This window comes from Colossoma macropomum, unplaced genomic scaffold, assembly GCF_904425465.1.
Source record: "Colossoma macropomum unplaced genomic scaffold, Colossoma_macropomum, whole genome shotgun sequence".
In the NCBI taxonomy this organism is placed as follows: domain Eukaryota; kingdom Metazoa; phylum Chordata; class Actinopteri; order Characiformes; family Serrasalmidae; genus Colossoma; species Colossoma macropomum.
Genome location: NW_023494970.1, coordinates 27,512 through 42,669, shown reverse-complemented (window position 1 = coordinate 42,669; position 15,158 = coordinate 27,512). Strand labels below are relative to the sequence as shown.

General features: G+C 42.8%; 1 protein-coding gene across 1 annotated transcript in view; it reads right to left on the bottom strand.

Moving 5' to 3' along the window:
- The window catches only part of LOC118800630 (NACHT, LRR and PYD domains-containing protein 12-like), a 46,687-nt gene that overhangs the window by 24,271 nt on the left and 7,258 nt on the right, over positions 1 to 15,158 (bottom strand). Inside the window, exon 4 of the mRNA XM_036560893.1 lies at positions 11,550 to 13,490. Coding sequence (XP_036416786.1) covers positions 11,550 to 13,490 — 1,941 coding nt within the window. The remainder of the gene's footprint in view (positions 1 to 11,549; positions 13,491 to 15,158) is intronic.

The following is a 15,158-nucleotide window of genomic DNA, read 5'->3' as shown; positions in this document are numbered from 1 at the left end:
GACCCTCCCCTAACGCTATAACGCTATAAGAAAAGAGCCCTACTTAGCGTGACCCCTCCCCTAACACTATAACGCTATAAAAACTAGACTTAGCCTCACTTAGCGTGACCCCTCCCCTAACACTATAACGCTATAAAAAACTAGAGCCATACTTAGCGTGACCCCTCCCCTAACACTATAATGCCATAAAAACAAGAGCCATACTTAGCGTGACCCCTCCCCTAACACTATAAGGCTATATGAACAAGAGCCATATTTAGCATGATCCCTCCCCTAACACTATAACATTATAAACACTAGAGCCATACCTAACGTGACCCCTCCCCTAACATTATAATGCTATAAAACTAGAGCCATACTTAGCGTGACCCCTCCCCTAACACTATAATGCTATAAAACTAGAGCCATACTTAGCGTGACCCCTCCCTTAACACTATAAGGCTATCAGAACAAGAGCCCTACTTAGCGTGACCCCTCCCCTAACACTATAACGCTATAAAAACTAGAGCCATACTTAGCATGACCCCTCCCCTAACACTATAACGCTATATAAATTAGAGCCATACTTAGCGTGACCCCTCACCTAACAGTATAACGCTATAAAACTAGAGCCATATTTAGCGTGACCCCTCCCCTAACAGTATAACGCTATAAAACTAGAGCCATACTTAGCGTGACCCCTCCCCTAACACTATAACGCTATAAAACTAGAGCCATACTTAGCGTGACCCCTCCCCTAACAGTATAACGCTATAAAACTAGAGCCATACTTAGCGTGACCCCTCCCCTAGCACTATCACACTATAAAACTAGAGCCATACTTAGCATGACCCCTCCCCTAACACTATAACGCTATAAAACTAGAGCCATACTTAGCGTGACCCCTCCCCTAACACTATAACGCTATAAAACTAGAGCCATACTTAGCGTGACCCCTCCCCTAACACTATAAGGTCATAAGAACAAGAACCACACTTACCGTGACCCCTCCCCTAACACTATAACGCTATAAAAACTAGAGCCATACTTAGCGTGACCCCTCCCCTAACACTATAACACTATAAAATTAGAGCCATACTTAGCGTGACCCCTCCTCTAACACTATAACGCTATAAAATTAGAGCCATACTTAGCGTGACCCCTCCTCTAACACTATAACGCTATAAACACTAGAGCCATACTTAGCGTGACCCCTCCCCTAACACTATAACGCTATAAAATTAGAGCCATACTTAGCGTGACCCCTCCTCTAACACTATAACGCTATAAACACTAGAGCCATACTTAGCGTGACCCCTCCTCTAACACTATAAGGCTATAAAATTAGAGCCATACTTAGCATGACCCCTCCCCTAACACTATAACGCTATAAACACTAGAGCCATACTTAGCGTGACCCCTCCCCTAACACTATAACGCTATAAAATTAGAGCCATACTTAGCGTGACCCCTCCTCTAACACTATAACGCTATAAACACTAGAGCCATACTTAGCGTGACCCCTCCTCTAACACTATAAGGCTATAAAATTAGAGCCATACTTAGCATGACCCCTCCCCTAACACTATAAGTCTATAAAAACTAGAGCCATACTTAGCGTGACCCCTCCCCTAACACTGTCACTTTATAAAAACTAGAGCCATACTTAGCGTGACCCCTCCCCTAACACTATCACTTTATAAAAACTAGAGCCATACTTAGCCTGACCCCTCTCCTAACACTATAACGCTATAAAACTAGAGCCATACTTAGCGTGACCCCTCCCCTAACACTATCACTTTATAAAAACTAGAGCCATACTTAGCGTGACCCCTCCCCTAACACTATAATGCTATAAAAAACTAGAGCCATACTTAACGTGACCCCTCCCCTAACACTATAACGCTATAAAATTAGAGCCATACTTAGCGTGACCCCTCCTCTAACACTATAACGCTATAAAAACAAGAGCCATACTTAGCGTGACCCCTCCCCTAACACTATAACATTATAAACACTAGAGCCATACCTAACGTGACCCCTCCCCTAACATTATAATGCTATAAAACTAGAGCCATACTTAGCGTGACCCCTCCCCTAACAATATAACATTATAAAAACTAGAGCCATACTTAGCGTGACCCCTCCCCTAACACTATAATGCTATAAAACTAGAGCCATACTTAGCGTGACCCCTCCCTTAACACTATAAGGCTATCAGAACAAGAGCCCTACTTAGCGTGACCCCTCCCCTAACACTATAACGCTATAAAACTAGAGCCATACTTAGCGTGACCCCTCCCCTAACACTATAACGCTATAAAACTAGAGCCATACTTAGCGTGACCCCTCCCCTAACAGTATAACGCTATAAAACTAGAGCCATACTTAGCGTGACCCTCCCCTAACACTATAACGCTATAAAACTAGAGCCATACTTAGCGTGACCCCTCCCCTAGCACTATCACACTATAAAACTAGAGCCATACTTAGCGTGACCCCTCCCCTAACAGTATAATGCTATAAAACTAGCGCCATACTTAGTGTGACCCCTCCCCTAACATTAAAACGCTATAAAAACTAGACTTAGCCTCACTTAGCGTGACCCCTCCCCTAACACTATAACGCTATAAGAACTAGAGCCACACTTAGCGTGACCCCTCCCCTAACACTATAACCCTATAAGAACTAAAGCCATACTTAGCGTGACCCCTCCCCTAACACTATAACGCTATAAAACTAGAGCCATACTTAGCGTGACCCCTCCCCTAACACTATAACGCTATAAAACTAGAGCCATACTTAGTGTGACCCCTCCCCTAACAGTATAATGCTATAAAACTAGCGCCATACTTAGTGTGACCCCTCCCCTAACATTAAACGCTATAAAAACTAGACTTAGCCACACTTAGCGTGACCCCTCCCCTAACACTATAACGGTATAAGAACTAGAGCCACAATTAGCGTGACCCCTCCCCTAACACTATAACGCTATAAGAACTAAAGCCATACTTAGCGTGACCCCTCCCCTAACACTATAATGCTATAAAAACTAGAGCCATACTTAGCGTGACCCCTCCGCTAACACTATAAGGCTATCAGAACAAGAGCAATACTTAGCGTGACCCCTCCCCTAACACTATAAACGCTATAAAAACTAGAGCCATACTTAGCCTGACCCATCCCTTAACACTACAAGGCTATAAGAACTAGAGCCATACGTAGCGTGACCCCTCCGCTAACACTATAACGGCTATAAGAACAAGAGCTATACTTAGCGTGACCCCTCCCCTAATACCATAACGCTATAAAACTAGAGCCACACTTAGCGTGACCCCTGCTCTAACACTATAACGCTATAAAAAATAGCACCATACTTAGCGACCCCTCGCGTAACATAATAACGCTACAAAAACTAGAGCCATACTTAGCGTGACCCTCCGCTAACACTATAACGATATAAAAACAAGAGCCATACTTAGCGTGACCCCTCCCTTAACACTATAATGATATGAAAACTAGAGCCATACTTAGCGCGACCCTCCACTAACACTATAACGATATAAAAACAAGAGCTATACTTAACGTGACCCCTCCCCTAACACTATAACGCTATAAAAACTGGAGCCACACTTAGCGTGACCCCTCACCTAACACTATAAGGCTATGAGAACAAGAGCCATACTTAGCGTGACCCCTCCCCTAACACTATAATGCTATAAAAACTAGAGCCACTCTTAGCGTGACCCCTCACCTAACACTATAAGGCTATAAGAACAAGAGCTATACTTAGCGTGACCCCTCCCCTAACACTATAACGCTATATAAATTAGAGCCATGCTTAGCGTGACCCCTCACCTAACAGTATAACGCTATAAAACTAGAGCCATACTTAGCGTGACCCCTCCCCTAACAGTATAACGCTATAAAACTAGAGCCATACTTAGCGTGACCCCTCCCCTAACACTATAAGGCTATAAGAACAAGAGCTATACTTAGCGTGACCCCTCCCCTAACACTATAAGCTATGAAATAAAGAGCCATACTTAGCGTGACCCCTCCCCTAACACTATAAGGTTATCAGAACAAGAGCCATACTTAGCGTGACCCCTCCCCTAACACTATAAGGCTATCAGAACAAGAGCCATACTTAGCGTGACCCCTCCTCTAACACTATAAGGCTCTAAGAACAAGAGCTATACTTAGCGTGACCCCTCCCCTAATACCATAACGCTATAAAAACTAGAGCCACACTTAGCGTGACCCCTCCTCTAACACTATAAGGCTCTAAGAACAAGAGCTATACTTAGCGTGACCCCTCCCCTAATACCATAATGCTATAAAAACTAGAGCCACACTTAGCGTGACCCCTCCCCTAACACTATAACGCTATAAAAACTGGAGCCACACTTAGCGTGACCCCTCCCCTAACACTATAACGCTATAAAACTAGAGACACACTTAGTGTGAACCCTCCCCTAACTCCATAACGCTATAAAAAGCAGAGCCACACTTATCGTGACCCCTCCCCTAACACTATCAGGCTATAAGAACAAGAGCCATACTCAGCGTGACCCCTCCCCTAACACTATAACGCTATAAAAACGAGAGACAGACTTAGCGTGACCCCTCCCCTAACACTATAAGTCTATAAAAACTAGAGCCATACTTAGTGTGACCCCTCCCCTAACACTATAAGGCTATTAGAACAAGAGCCATACTTAGCGTGACCCCTCCCCTAACACTATAATGCTATAAAAAACTAGAGCCATACTTAGCGTGACCCCTCCCCTAACACTATAACGCCATAAAACTAGAGCCATACTTAGCGTGACCCCTCCCCTAACACTATAACGCTATAGAACTAGAGCCATACTTAGCGTGACCCCTCCCCTAACACTATAACGCTATAAAACTAGAGCCATACTTAGCGTGACCCCTCCCCTAACACTATAACGCTATAAAAATAGAGCCATACTTAGCGTGACCCCTCCCCTAACACTATACCGCTATAAAACTAGAGCCACACTTAGCGTGACCCCTCCCCTAACAGTATAATGCTATAAAACTAGCGCCATACTTAGCGTGACCCCTCCCCTAACACTACAACGCTATAAAAGTAGAGCCACACTTAGCATGACCCCTCCCCTAACACTATAACGCTATAAGAACTAGAGCCACACTTAGCGTGACCCCTCCCCTAACATTATAACGCTATAAGAACTAGAGCCATACTTAGCGTGACCCCTCCCCTAACACTATAACGCTATAAGAACTAGAGCCATACTTAGCGTGACCCCTCCCCTAACACTATCACTTTATAAAAACTAGAGCCATACTTAGCGTGTCCCCTCCCCTAACACTATAATGCTGTAAAACTAGAGCCACACTTAGCGTGACCCCTCTCCTAACACTATAACGCTATAAAACTAGAGCCACACTTAGCGTGACCCCTCCCCTAACACTATAAGGCTATAAGAACAAGAGCCATACTTAGCGTGACCCCTCCCCTAACACTATAATGCCATAAAAACAAGAGCCTCACTTAGCGTGACCCCTCCCCTAACACTATAACGCTATAAAACTAGAGCCACACTTAGCGTGACCCCTCCCCTAACACTATAAGGCTATATGAACAAGAGCCATACTTAGCGTGACCCCTCCCCTAACACTATAATGCCATAAAAACAAGAGCTATACTTAGCGTGACCCCTCCCTTAACACTATAACGCTATAAAACTAGAGCCACACTTAGCGTGACCCCTCCCCTAACACTATAAGGCTATAAAAACTAGAGCCACACTTAGCGTGACCCCTCCCCTAACACTATAAGGCTATTAGAACTAGAGCCATACTTAGCGTGACCCCTCCCCTAACACTATAAGGCTATATGAACAAGAGCCATACTTAGCGTGACCCCTCCCCTAACACTATAATGCCATAAAAACTAGAGCCATACTTAGCGTGACCCCTCCCCTAACACTATAACGCTATAAAAAACTAGAGCCATACTTAGCGTGACCCCTCCCCTAACACTATAATGCCATAAAAACAAGAGCCATACTTAGCGTGACCCCTCCCCTAACACTATAACGCTATAAGAACTAGAGCCATACTTAGCGTGACCCCTCCCCTAACACTATAAGGCTATATGAACAAGAGCCATACTTAGCGTGACCCCTCCCCTAACACTATAAGGCTATATGAACAAGAGCCATACTTAGCGGGACCCCTCCCCTAACACTATAATGCCATAAAACTAGAGCCATACTTAGCGTGACCCCTCCCCTAACACTATAACGCTATAAAAAACTAGAGCCATACTTAGCGTGACCCCTCCCCTAACACTATAATGCCATAAAAACAAGAGCCATACTTAGCGTGACCCCTCCCCTAACACTATAAGGCTATATGAACAAGAGCCATATTTAGCGTGACCCCTCCCCTAACACTATAACGCTATATGAACAAGAGCCATATTTAGCATGATCCCTCCCCTAACACTATAATGCCATAAAAACAAGAGCCATACTTAGCGTGACCCCTCCCCTAACACTATAAGGCTATATGAACAAGAGCCATATTTAGCGTGACCCCTCCCCTAACACTATAACGCTATAAAATTAGAGCCATACTTAGCGTGACCCCTCCCCTAACACTATAACGCTATAAAATTAGAGCCATACTTAGCGTGACCCCTCCCCTAACACTATAACGCTATAAAATTAGAGCCATACTTAGCGTGACCCCTCCCCTAACACTATAACGCTATAAACACTAGAGCCATACTTAGCGTGACCCCTCCTCTAACACTATAACGCTATAAACACTAGAGCCATACTTAGCGTGACCCCTCCCCTAACACTATAACGCTATAAAATTAGAGCCATACTTAGCGTGACCCCTCCTCTAACACTATAACGCTATAAAAACTAGAGCCATACTTAGCGTGACCCCTCCACTAACACTATAACGCTACATAAACTAGAGCCATACTTAGAGTGACCCCTCCCTTAACACTATAAGGTTATAAGAACAAGAACCACACTTACCGTGAACCCTCCCCTAACACTATAATGCTGTAAAACTAGAGCCATAATTAGCGTGACCCTCCCCTAACGCTATAACGCTATAAGAAAAGAGCCCTACTTAGCGTGACCCCTCCCCTAACACTATAACGCTATAAAAACTAGACTTAGCCTCACTTAGCGTGACCCCTCCCCTAACACTATAACGCTATAAAAAACTAGAGCCATACTTAGCGTGACCCCTCCCCTAACACTATAATGCCATAAAAACAAGAGCCATACTTAGCGTGACCCCTCCCCTAACACTATAAGGCTATATGAACAAGAGCCATATTTAGCATGATCCCTCCCCTAACACTATAACATTATAAACACTAGAGCCATACCTAACGTGACCCCTCCCCTAACATTATAATGCTATAAAACTAGAGCCATACTTAGCGTGACCCCTCCCCTAACACTATAATGCTATAAAACTAGAGCCATACTTAGCGTGACCCCTCCCTAACACTATAAGGCTATCAGAACAAGAGCCCTACTTAGCGTGACCCCTCCCCTAACACTATAACGCTATAAAAACTAGAGCCATACTTAGCATGACCCCTCCCCTAACACTATAACGCTATATAAATTAGAGCCATACTTAGCGTGACCCCTCACCTAACAGTATAACGCTATAAAACTAGAGCCATACTTAGCGTGACCCCTCCCCTAACAGTATAACGCTATAAAACTAGAGCCATACTTAGCGTGACCCCTCCCCTAACACTATAACGCTATAAAACTAGAGCCATACTTAGCGTGACCCCTCCCCTAACAGTATAACGCTATAAAACTAGAGCCATACTTAGCGTGACCCCTCCCCTAGCACTATCACACTATAAAACTAGAGCCATACTTAGCGTGACCCCTCCCCTAACACTATAACGCTATAAAACTAGAGCCATACTTAGCGTGACCCCTCCCCTAACACTATAACGCTATAAAACTAGAGCCATACTTAGCGTGACCCCTCCCCTAACACTATAAGGTCATAAGAACAAGAACCACACTTACCGTGACCCCTCCCCTAACACTATAACGCTATAAAAACTAGAGCCATACTTAGCGTGACCCCTCCCCTAACACTATAACGCTATAAAATTAGAGCCATACTTAGCGTGACCCCTCCTCTAACACTATAACGCTATAAAATTAGAGCCATACTTAGCGTGACCCCTCCTCTAACACTATAACGCTATAAACACTAGAGCCATACTTAGCGTGACCCCTCCCCTAACACTATAACGCTATAAAATTAGAGCCATACTTAGCGTGACCCCTCCTCTAACACTATAACGCTATAAACACTAGAGCCATACTTAGCGTGACCCCTCCTCTAACACTATAAGGCTATAAAATTAGAGCCATACTTAGCATGACCCCTCCCCTAACACTATAAGTCTATAAAAACTAGAGCCATACTTAGCGTGACCCCTCCCCTAACACTGTCACTTTATAAAAACTAGAGCCATACTTAGCGTGACCCCTCCCCTAACACTATCACTTTATAAAAACTAGAGCCATACTTAGCCTGACCCCTCTCCTAACACTATAACGCTATAAAACTAGAGCCATACTTAGCGTGACCCCTCCCCTAACACTATCACTTTATAAAAACTAGAGCCATACTTAGCGTGACCCCTCCCCTAACACTATAACGCTATAAAAAACTAGAGCCATACTTAACGTGACCCCTCCCCTAACACTATAACGCTATAAAATTAGAGCCATACTTAGCGTGACCCCTCCGCTAACACTATAACGCTATAAAAACAAGAGCCATACTTAGCGTGACCCCTCCCCTAACACTATAACGCTACATAAACTAGAGCCATACTTAACGTGACCCCTCCCCTAACACTATAACGCTATAAAAACAAGAGCCATACTTAGCGTGACCCCTCCCCTAACACTATAACATTATAAACACTAGAGCCATACCTAACGTGACCCCTCCCCTAACATTATAATGCTATAAAACTAGAGCCATACTTAGCGTGACCCCTCCCCTAACACTATAATGCTATAAAACTAGAGCCATACTTAGCGTGACCCCTCCCTTAACACTATAAGGCTATCAGAACAAGAGCCCTACTTAGCGTGACCCCTCCCCTAACACTATAACGCTATAAAAACTAGAGCCATACTTAGCGTGACCCCTCCCCTAACACTATAACGCTATATAAATTAGAGCCATGCTTAGCGTGACCCCTCCCCTAACAGTATAACGCTATAAAACTAGAGCCATACTTAGCGTGACCCCTCCCCTAACACTATAACGCTATAAAACTAGAGCCATACTTAGCGTGACCCCTCCCCTAGCACTATCACACTATAAAATTAGAGCCATACTTAGCGTGACCCCTCCCCTAACATTATAATGCTATAAAACTAGAGCCATACTTAGCGTGACCCCTCCCCTAACACTATCACTTCATAAAAACTAGAGCCATACTTAGCGTGACCCCTCCCCTAACACTATAACGCCATAAAAACTAGAGCCATACTTAGAGTGACCCCTCCCCTAACACTATAACATTATAAACACTAGAGCCATACTTAGCGTGACCCCTCCCCTAACATTATAATGCTATAAAACTAGAGCCATACTTAGCGTGACCCCTCCCCTAACACTATCACTTTATAAAAACTAGAGCCATACTTAGCCTGACCCCTCCTCTAACACTATAATGCTGTAAACCTAGAGCCATACTTAGCGTGACCCCTCCCCTAACACTATAACGCTATAAAAAACTAGAGCCATACTTAACATGACCCCTCTCCTAACACTATAATGCTATAAAATTAGAGCCATACTTAGCGTGAACCCTCCCCTAACACTATAACGCTACATAAACTAGAGCCATACTTAACGTGACCCCTCCCCTAACACTATAACGCTATAAAACTAGAGCCATACTTAGCGTGACCCCTCCCCTAACACTATAACATTATAAACACTAGAGCCATACCTAACGTGACCCCTCCCCTAACATTATAATGCTATAAAACTAGAGCCATACTTAGCGTGACCCCTCCCCTAACACTATAACATTATAAACACTAGAGCCATACTTAGCGTGACCCCTCCCTTAACACTATAAGGCTATCAGAACAAGAGCCCTACTTAGCGTGACCCCTCCCCTAACACTATAACGTTATAAAAACTAGAGCCATACTTAGCGTGACCCCTCCCCTAACACTATAACGCTATATAAATTAGAGCCATACTTAGCGTGACCCCTCCCCTAACACTATAACGCTATAAAACTAGAGCCATACTTAGCGTGACCCCTCCCCTAACAGTATAACGCTATAAAACTAGAGCCATACTTAGCGTGACCCCTCCCCTAACACTATAACGCTATAAAACTAGAGCCATACTTAGCGTGACCCCTCCCCTAACACTATAACGCTATAAAACTAGAGCCATACTTAGCGTGACCCCTCCCCTAGCACTATCACGCTATAAAACTAGAGCCATACTTAGCGTGACCCCTCCCCTAACACTATAACGCTATAAAACTAGAGCCATACTTAGCGTGACCCCTCCCCTAACACTATAACATTATAAACACTAGAGCCATACTTAGCGTGACCCCTCCCCTAACATTATAATGCTATAAAACTAGAGCCATACTTAGCGTGACCCCTCCCCTAACACTATAACGCTATAAAACTAGAGCCATACTTAGCGTGACCCCTCCCCTAACACTATAACGCTATAAAACTAGAGCCATACTTAGCGTGACCCCTCCCCTAACACTATAACGCTATAAAACTAGAGCCATACTTAGCGTGACCCCTCCTCTAACACTATAACATTATAAACACTAGAGCCATACTTAGCGTGACCCCATCCATAAAACAGATTAAATGCAAATTTAAATCTTAAGTAATCAGCTCGAGCTAATTCTAATATAAAAGTCCTCCTGTGTAATTCTACACAGTTGAAGGTGTTGACATTTATAGTAAAACATCACTTGAACTTCATTTAAGAATTCTAATTATTGTTAATATGTTTAATTGAAGAACATGTAAATTAGATTTAATTCATTCTATATATAATTATTTATTCTAGATGTTGGCATCCAAATAAGCTACTGTTTCAGATTCCTTCTTCAAGATTTACTCATTTATATGTTTTACAAAAATGTTCAAATATTTACAGTGTAAATGTAATAATTCATAATTAATAAATTGAATAATTGCATGCTTATTGTTCCTAAAACTGAAGAGCTCTATCACAATATGTCAATATCACAATGTCACTATCACTGTATACCACAGTATATACTGACAATATAACAGTCATAACTTCACAAATATGGGTTTCTAATAAAGTGGCCAAACAGTGAACCTGCAGCTCTTCATAATAACTAAAACTATAATAACTTAAATTAATTTTTAATTGTCTGAACTGAAGATCTAATGTGTTCAGCCTTAATAAATCAATAATCCAATATTAATCTGCTGTATTAATGTAGATGTAACACTCACCGAGCTTTTCTGCAGACAGTCAGAGCTGGGATCAGTCTCCTATAACCCTCCACTGATGTGTTGTATTTCTTCAGGTCCAGCTCATCCAGAACCTCCTCTGAGGTCAGAAGCGTGCAGGCTAGTGCTGAACACTGTCCAGGAGAGAGTTTCACCTCTGAGTGTCTCTCTGAGTTTAGATACTTCTGAATCTCTCTGGAGAGAGACTCGTCATTCATTTCAGACAGACAGAGGAACAGATTGATGGATCTCTCAGTGGAGATGTGATCATAATCTCCTTTGATTAATCTCTTTATGTGCTGTCTGGTTCTCTCTGAGCTGCTCTGTGTTGGGGTCAGTAGACCCTGTAGACGTCTCTGATTGGACTCCAGTGAGATGCCCAGCAGGAAACGGAGGAAAAGATCCAGGTGTCCATTCTGACTCTCCACAGCTTTATTCACTGCTCCCTTCAGAACCTCATCCAGTAGATCTTTCTTAGACCACTCACTGTACTGTGGGTTAAATATCTGCAGTTCCTTCATGTTTTTGCTCTCATAGCAGTGAAACACATAAACAGCAGCCAGGAACTCCTGAAAGCTCAGATGAACAAAGCAGTAGACCTTCCTCTGGTAAAGCACACATTCCTCCCTAAAGATCTCAGTGAAAATCCCAGAATACACTGAGGCCTCAGTGACATCAGTGCTGCTCTCTCTCAGGTCCTCTTCATAGAACATCACATTGCCCTTCATCAGCTGTTTGAAAGCCAGTTCAGCCAGTTTCAGAAGAATGGTTCTGTTGGACTCCAGCAGGTTCTTTGGGTTTCTCTCGTCTTTCTCGTCATACTTCTCATTCTTCATGTTTGTCTGAGTGAGCAGGAAGTGTGAGTACATTTCAGTCAGAGTTTTAGGGATTTCTGTATGACGCTGTTTGATGATTTGCTCAAGAACAGTGGCTGAGATCCAGCAGAAGACTGGAATGTGGCACATGATGTGGAGGCTCCTCACTGTCTTAATGTGGGAGATGATTCTCTTGGCTTGGTCTTCATCACTGATCTTCTTCCTGAAGTACTCCTCCTTCTGTGGGTCACGGAATCCCTGAATTTCTGTCACACGCTTGATGTATTTAGGAGGGATCTGATTGGCTGCTGCTGGTCGGGAGGTTATCCAGATCAGAGCAGAGGGAAGCAGCTCTCCTTTGATGAGGTTTGTCATCAACACCCCCACTGATGACGTCATGGTGATGTCAGATACTTTCTCACACTCATCAAAGTTCAGTGGAATTCTACTTTCATCCAGACCATCAAATATAAACACAGCTTTGAGCTGATCATAAATCTCTGGGTCCAGATGTTTGAGCTCAGGATGGAAGTCACACAGAAGTCCATGAAGACTGTATTGACCATCTTTAATCAGGTTCAGCTCCCGGAACGGAAGCACAAACATGAGCTCCACATCCTGATTGGCTTTTCCTTCAGCCCAGTCCAGAATGAACTTCTGTACAGAGACAGTTTTTCCAATTCCAGCGATGCCTTTAGTCATAACACTTCTGAGCTCTGGCTCTTTTGGTCTGTTATCTTCTTCTCTTTCTTTGTGTCTGAGACTGTCAGCCTTCACAGCTCTAATGTTCCCTTCTTGTGTTTCTCTTCCAGGACCTTGTAGAGATTTAAAGATGTCTAAGCAGTTGATTGGAGAGTCTTGTAAGCGTCTCCTGGATGTTTTCCCCGTCTGTAGAACCTCATGTTCTTCATTCACTCCTTCACTCGCTCCCTCTATGATGTAGAGCTGTGTGTAAATCCTGTTCAGGAGGGTTTTATTCTCTTGTGTTCTGTTTCCCTCAATTAAGCTCTCGTACTTGTTCTTCATGCTGGTTTTGTGTCTCTCTAAGACTCTGTGAAGGACGTCATCCACTGGTTGGTAAATATCTTTCAGAGTGTTTGCCTGTAATGCTGTTTGTGTGGAGTGCTGCCTAATCAAGGCCAAACACAGTAACATAAACATCATTAATACAAATACCCATAATAAACTTCTAATCATTTGTGTCATTAGATTTGAGCTATTTAGTTTAAAATGTCCAAAACTTACAGTTACAAATATCCCCAGGCAACAATGTAGTAATATAATGTACCACAAGTCTTGTGGTACTGTAAAGCATTCGGTCAAACATCAATTCTTGTGGTACTACACACACACACACACACACATACACACATCTTCATCTTCTAAGCTGCTTATCCTTCTGGGTCGCGGGGGTGCTGGAGCCTATCCCAGCTGTCATCGGGCAGAAGGCAGGATACACCCTGGACAGGTCGCCAGTCCATCACAGGGCAGACAGACAAACACACACATTCACTCACACACTCACACCTAGGGGCAATTTTCTTGTGGTACTAATAATGTCCAAATAAAGTATAACTAAAAATTTGATAATAAATATCTGGAGAACATAAAACATGGTGTTTTCACACGTACAGTTTATTCACTGCATTTAAAAAAAACAGTTCTGTGTCTGTGTGAGAGCCCAGACAGCACCAACACGCTCCTTTAGGACCCTATTAAATATCAGTAAAGGCTGGACACTGGAGAAACTGCTCTCTGGGTTTCAGTCTTGCTAATATTAAATATGTGAAACTCCAGCCTTTACAATTTGATCTGCAACATGTAGGACAGAAATCAGAAACGTTCACAATGATTCACTGTCAGAACTGTTGTTTACTGGTAGGAGGGCTGTCACGCTCATGAAATTTTAACTGATGATTAATTGTCATACAAATAATCACAATTAATGATTCAATTGTCTGTTTTTACACTTCCATTATTTTATGGGGCCTGTATGCTTAATAATAGTGTAATAATGTACACACAGTATTATGATGAAGAATGTCAATTTATTGAACAATTCCTTCATAAATATATATAAAGATATTTGTCTGTTGTCTTTAAATTAAATTTGTATGCCTATAGGCTTGAAAATAATAGTTAGTAGTAAAAGTATAAGTTGGGAATTTCCATTTTGGAAATGTACGTTTCTCCTGGCAATTTGTACTGCTTGTCAAACGTCTGCAACATTTCTTTGAATGTTGTTTTTTCTACTGTACCGAACAGCAGCATTTCCTTGGCTGTAAACCCTCACCCAAGAGTCTCTGGGAATAGGCAGCTGCCAGGAAGAATCTGATGACACAGTTGTCTTCCCAAGTTCGGTGAACTGGCTGCGGTGGTGGATCTGCAGATGGTTTCATTTCAAATCTGACAAATCACCTCCAAAAAGTTTTTGGGCTCTCCCTTTTTATTTGGCTTGAAACCAAAATATGCCCACAGCGTTGATGATGTGTTTGGCTTTGCAACTAAATCTGAATCCATGTTTAAAGCTGCTCATGACAATTCATTAGCAAATTACATATAAAATAGTTTGCTTGCGCATTTCTTGCTGTTTGCACGTCAAAGTGAGTATGATTTACGAATGCAGCTTGCACGATGCTAAGCCACATAAGCCGTGTAAGCTTCCACTTGTTAGCTAGCAACATTAGCCTTGTAGCTCCAGTGCTAAAACTAAATAAGCAAACTTCACACACCAAACGTGTCTTGGCCCTTCAGCTTCAAACTGTAATTAAGATTAACTTGTGCTCATTCAGTTATT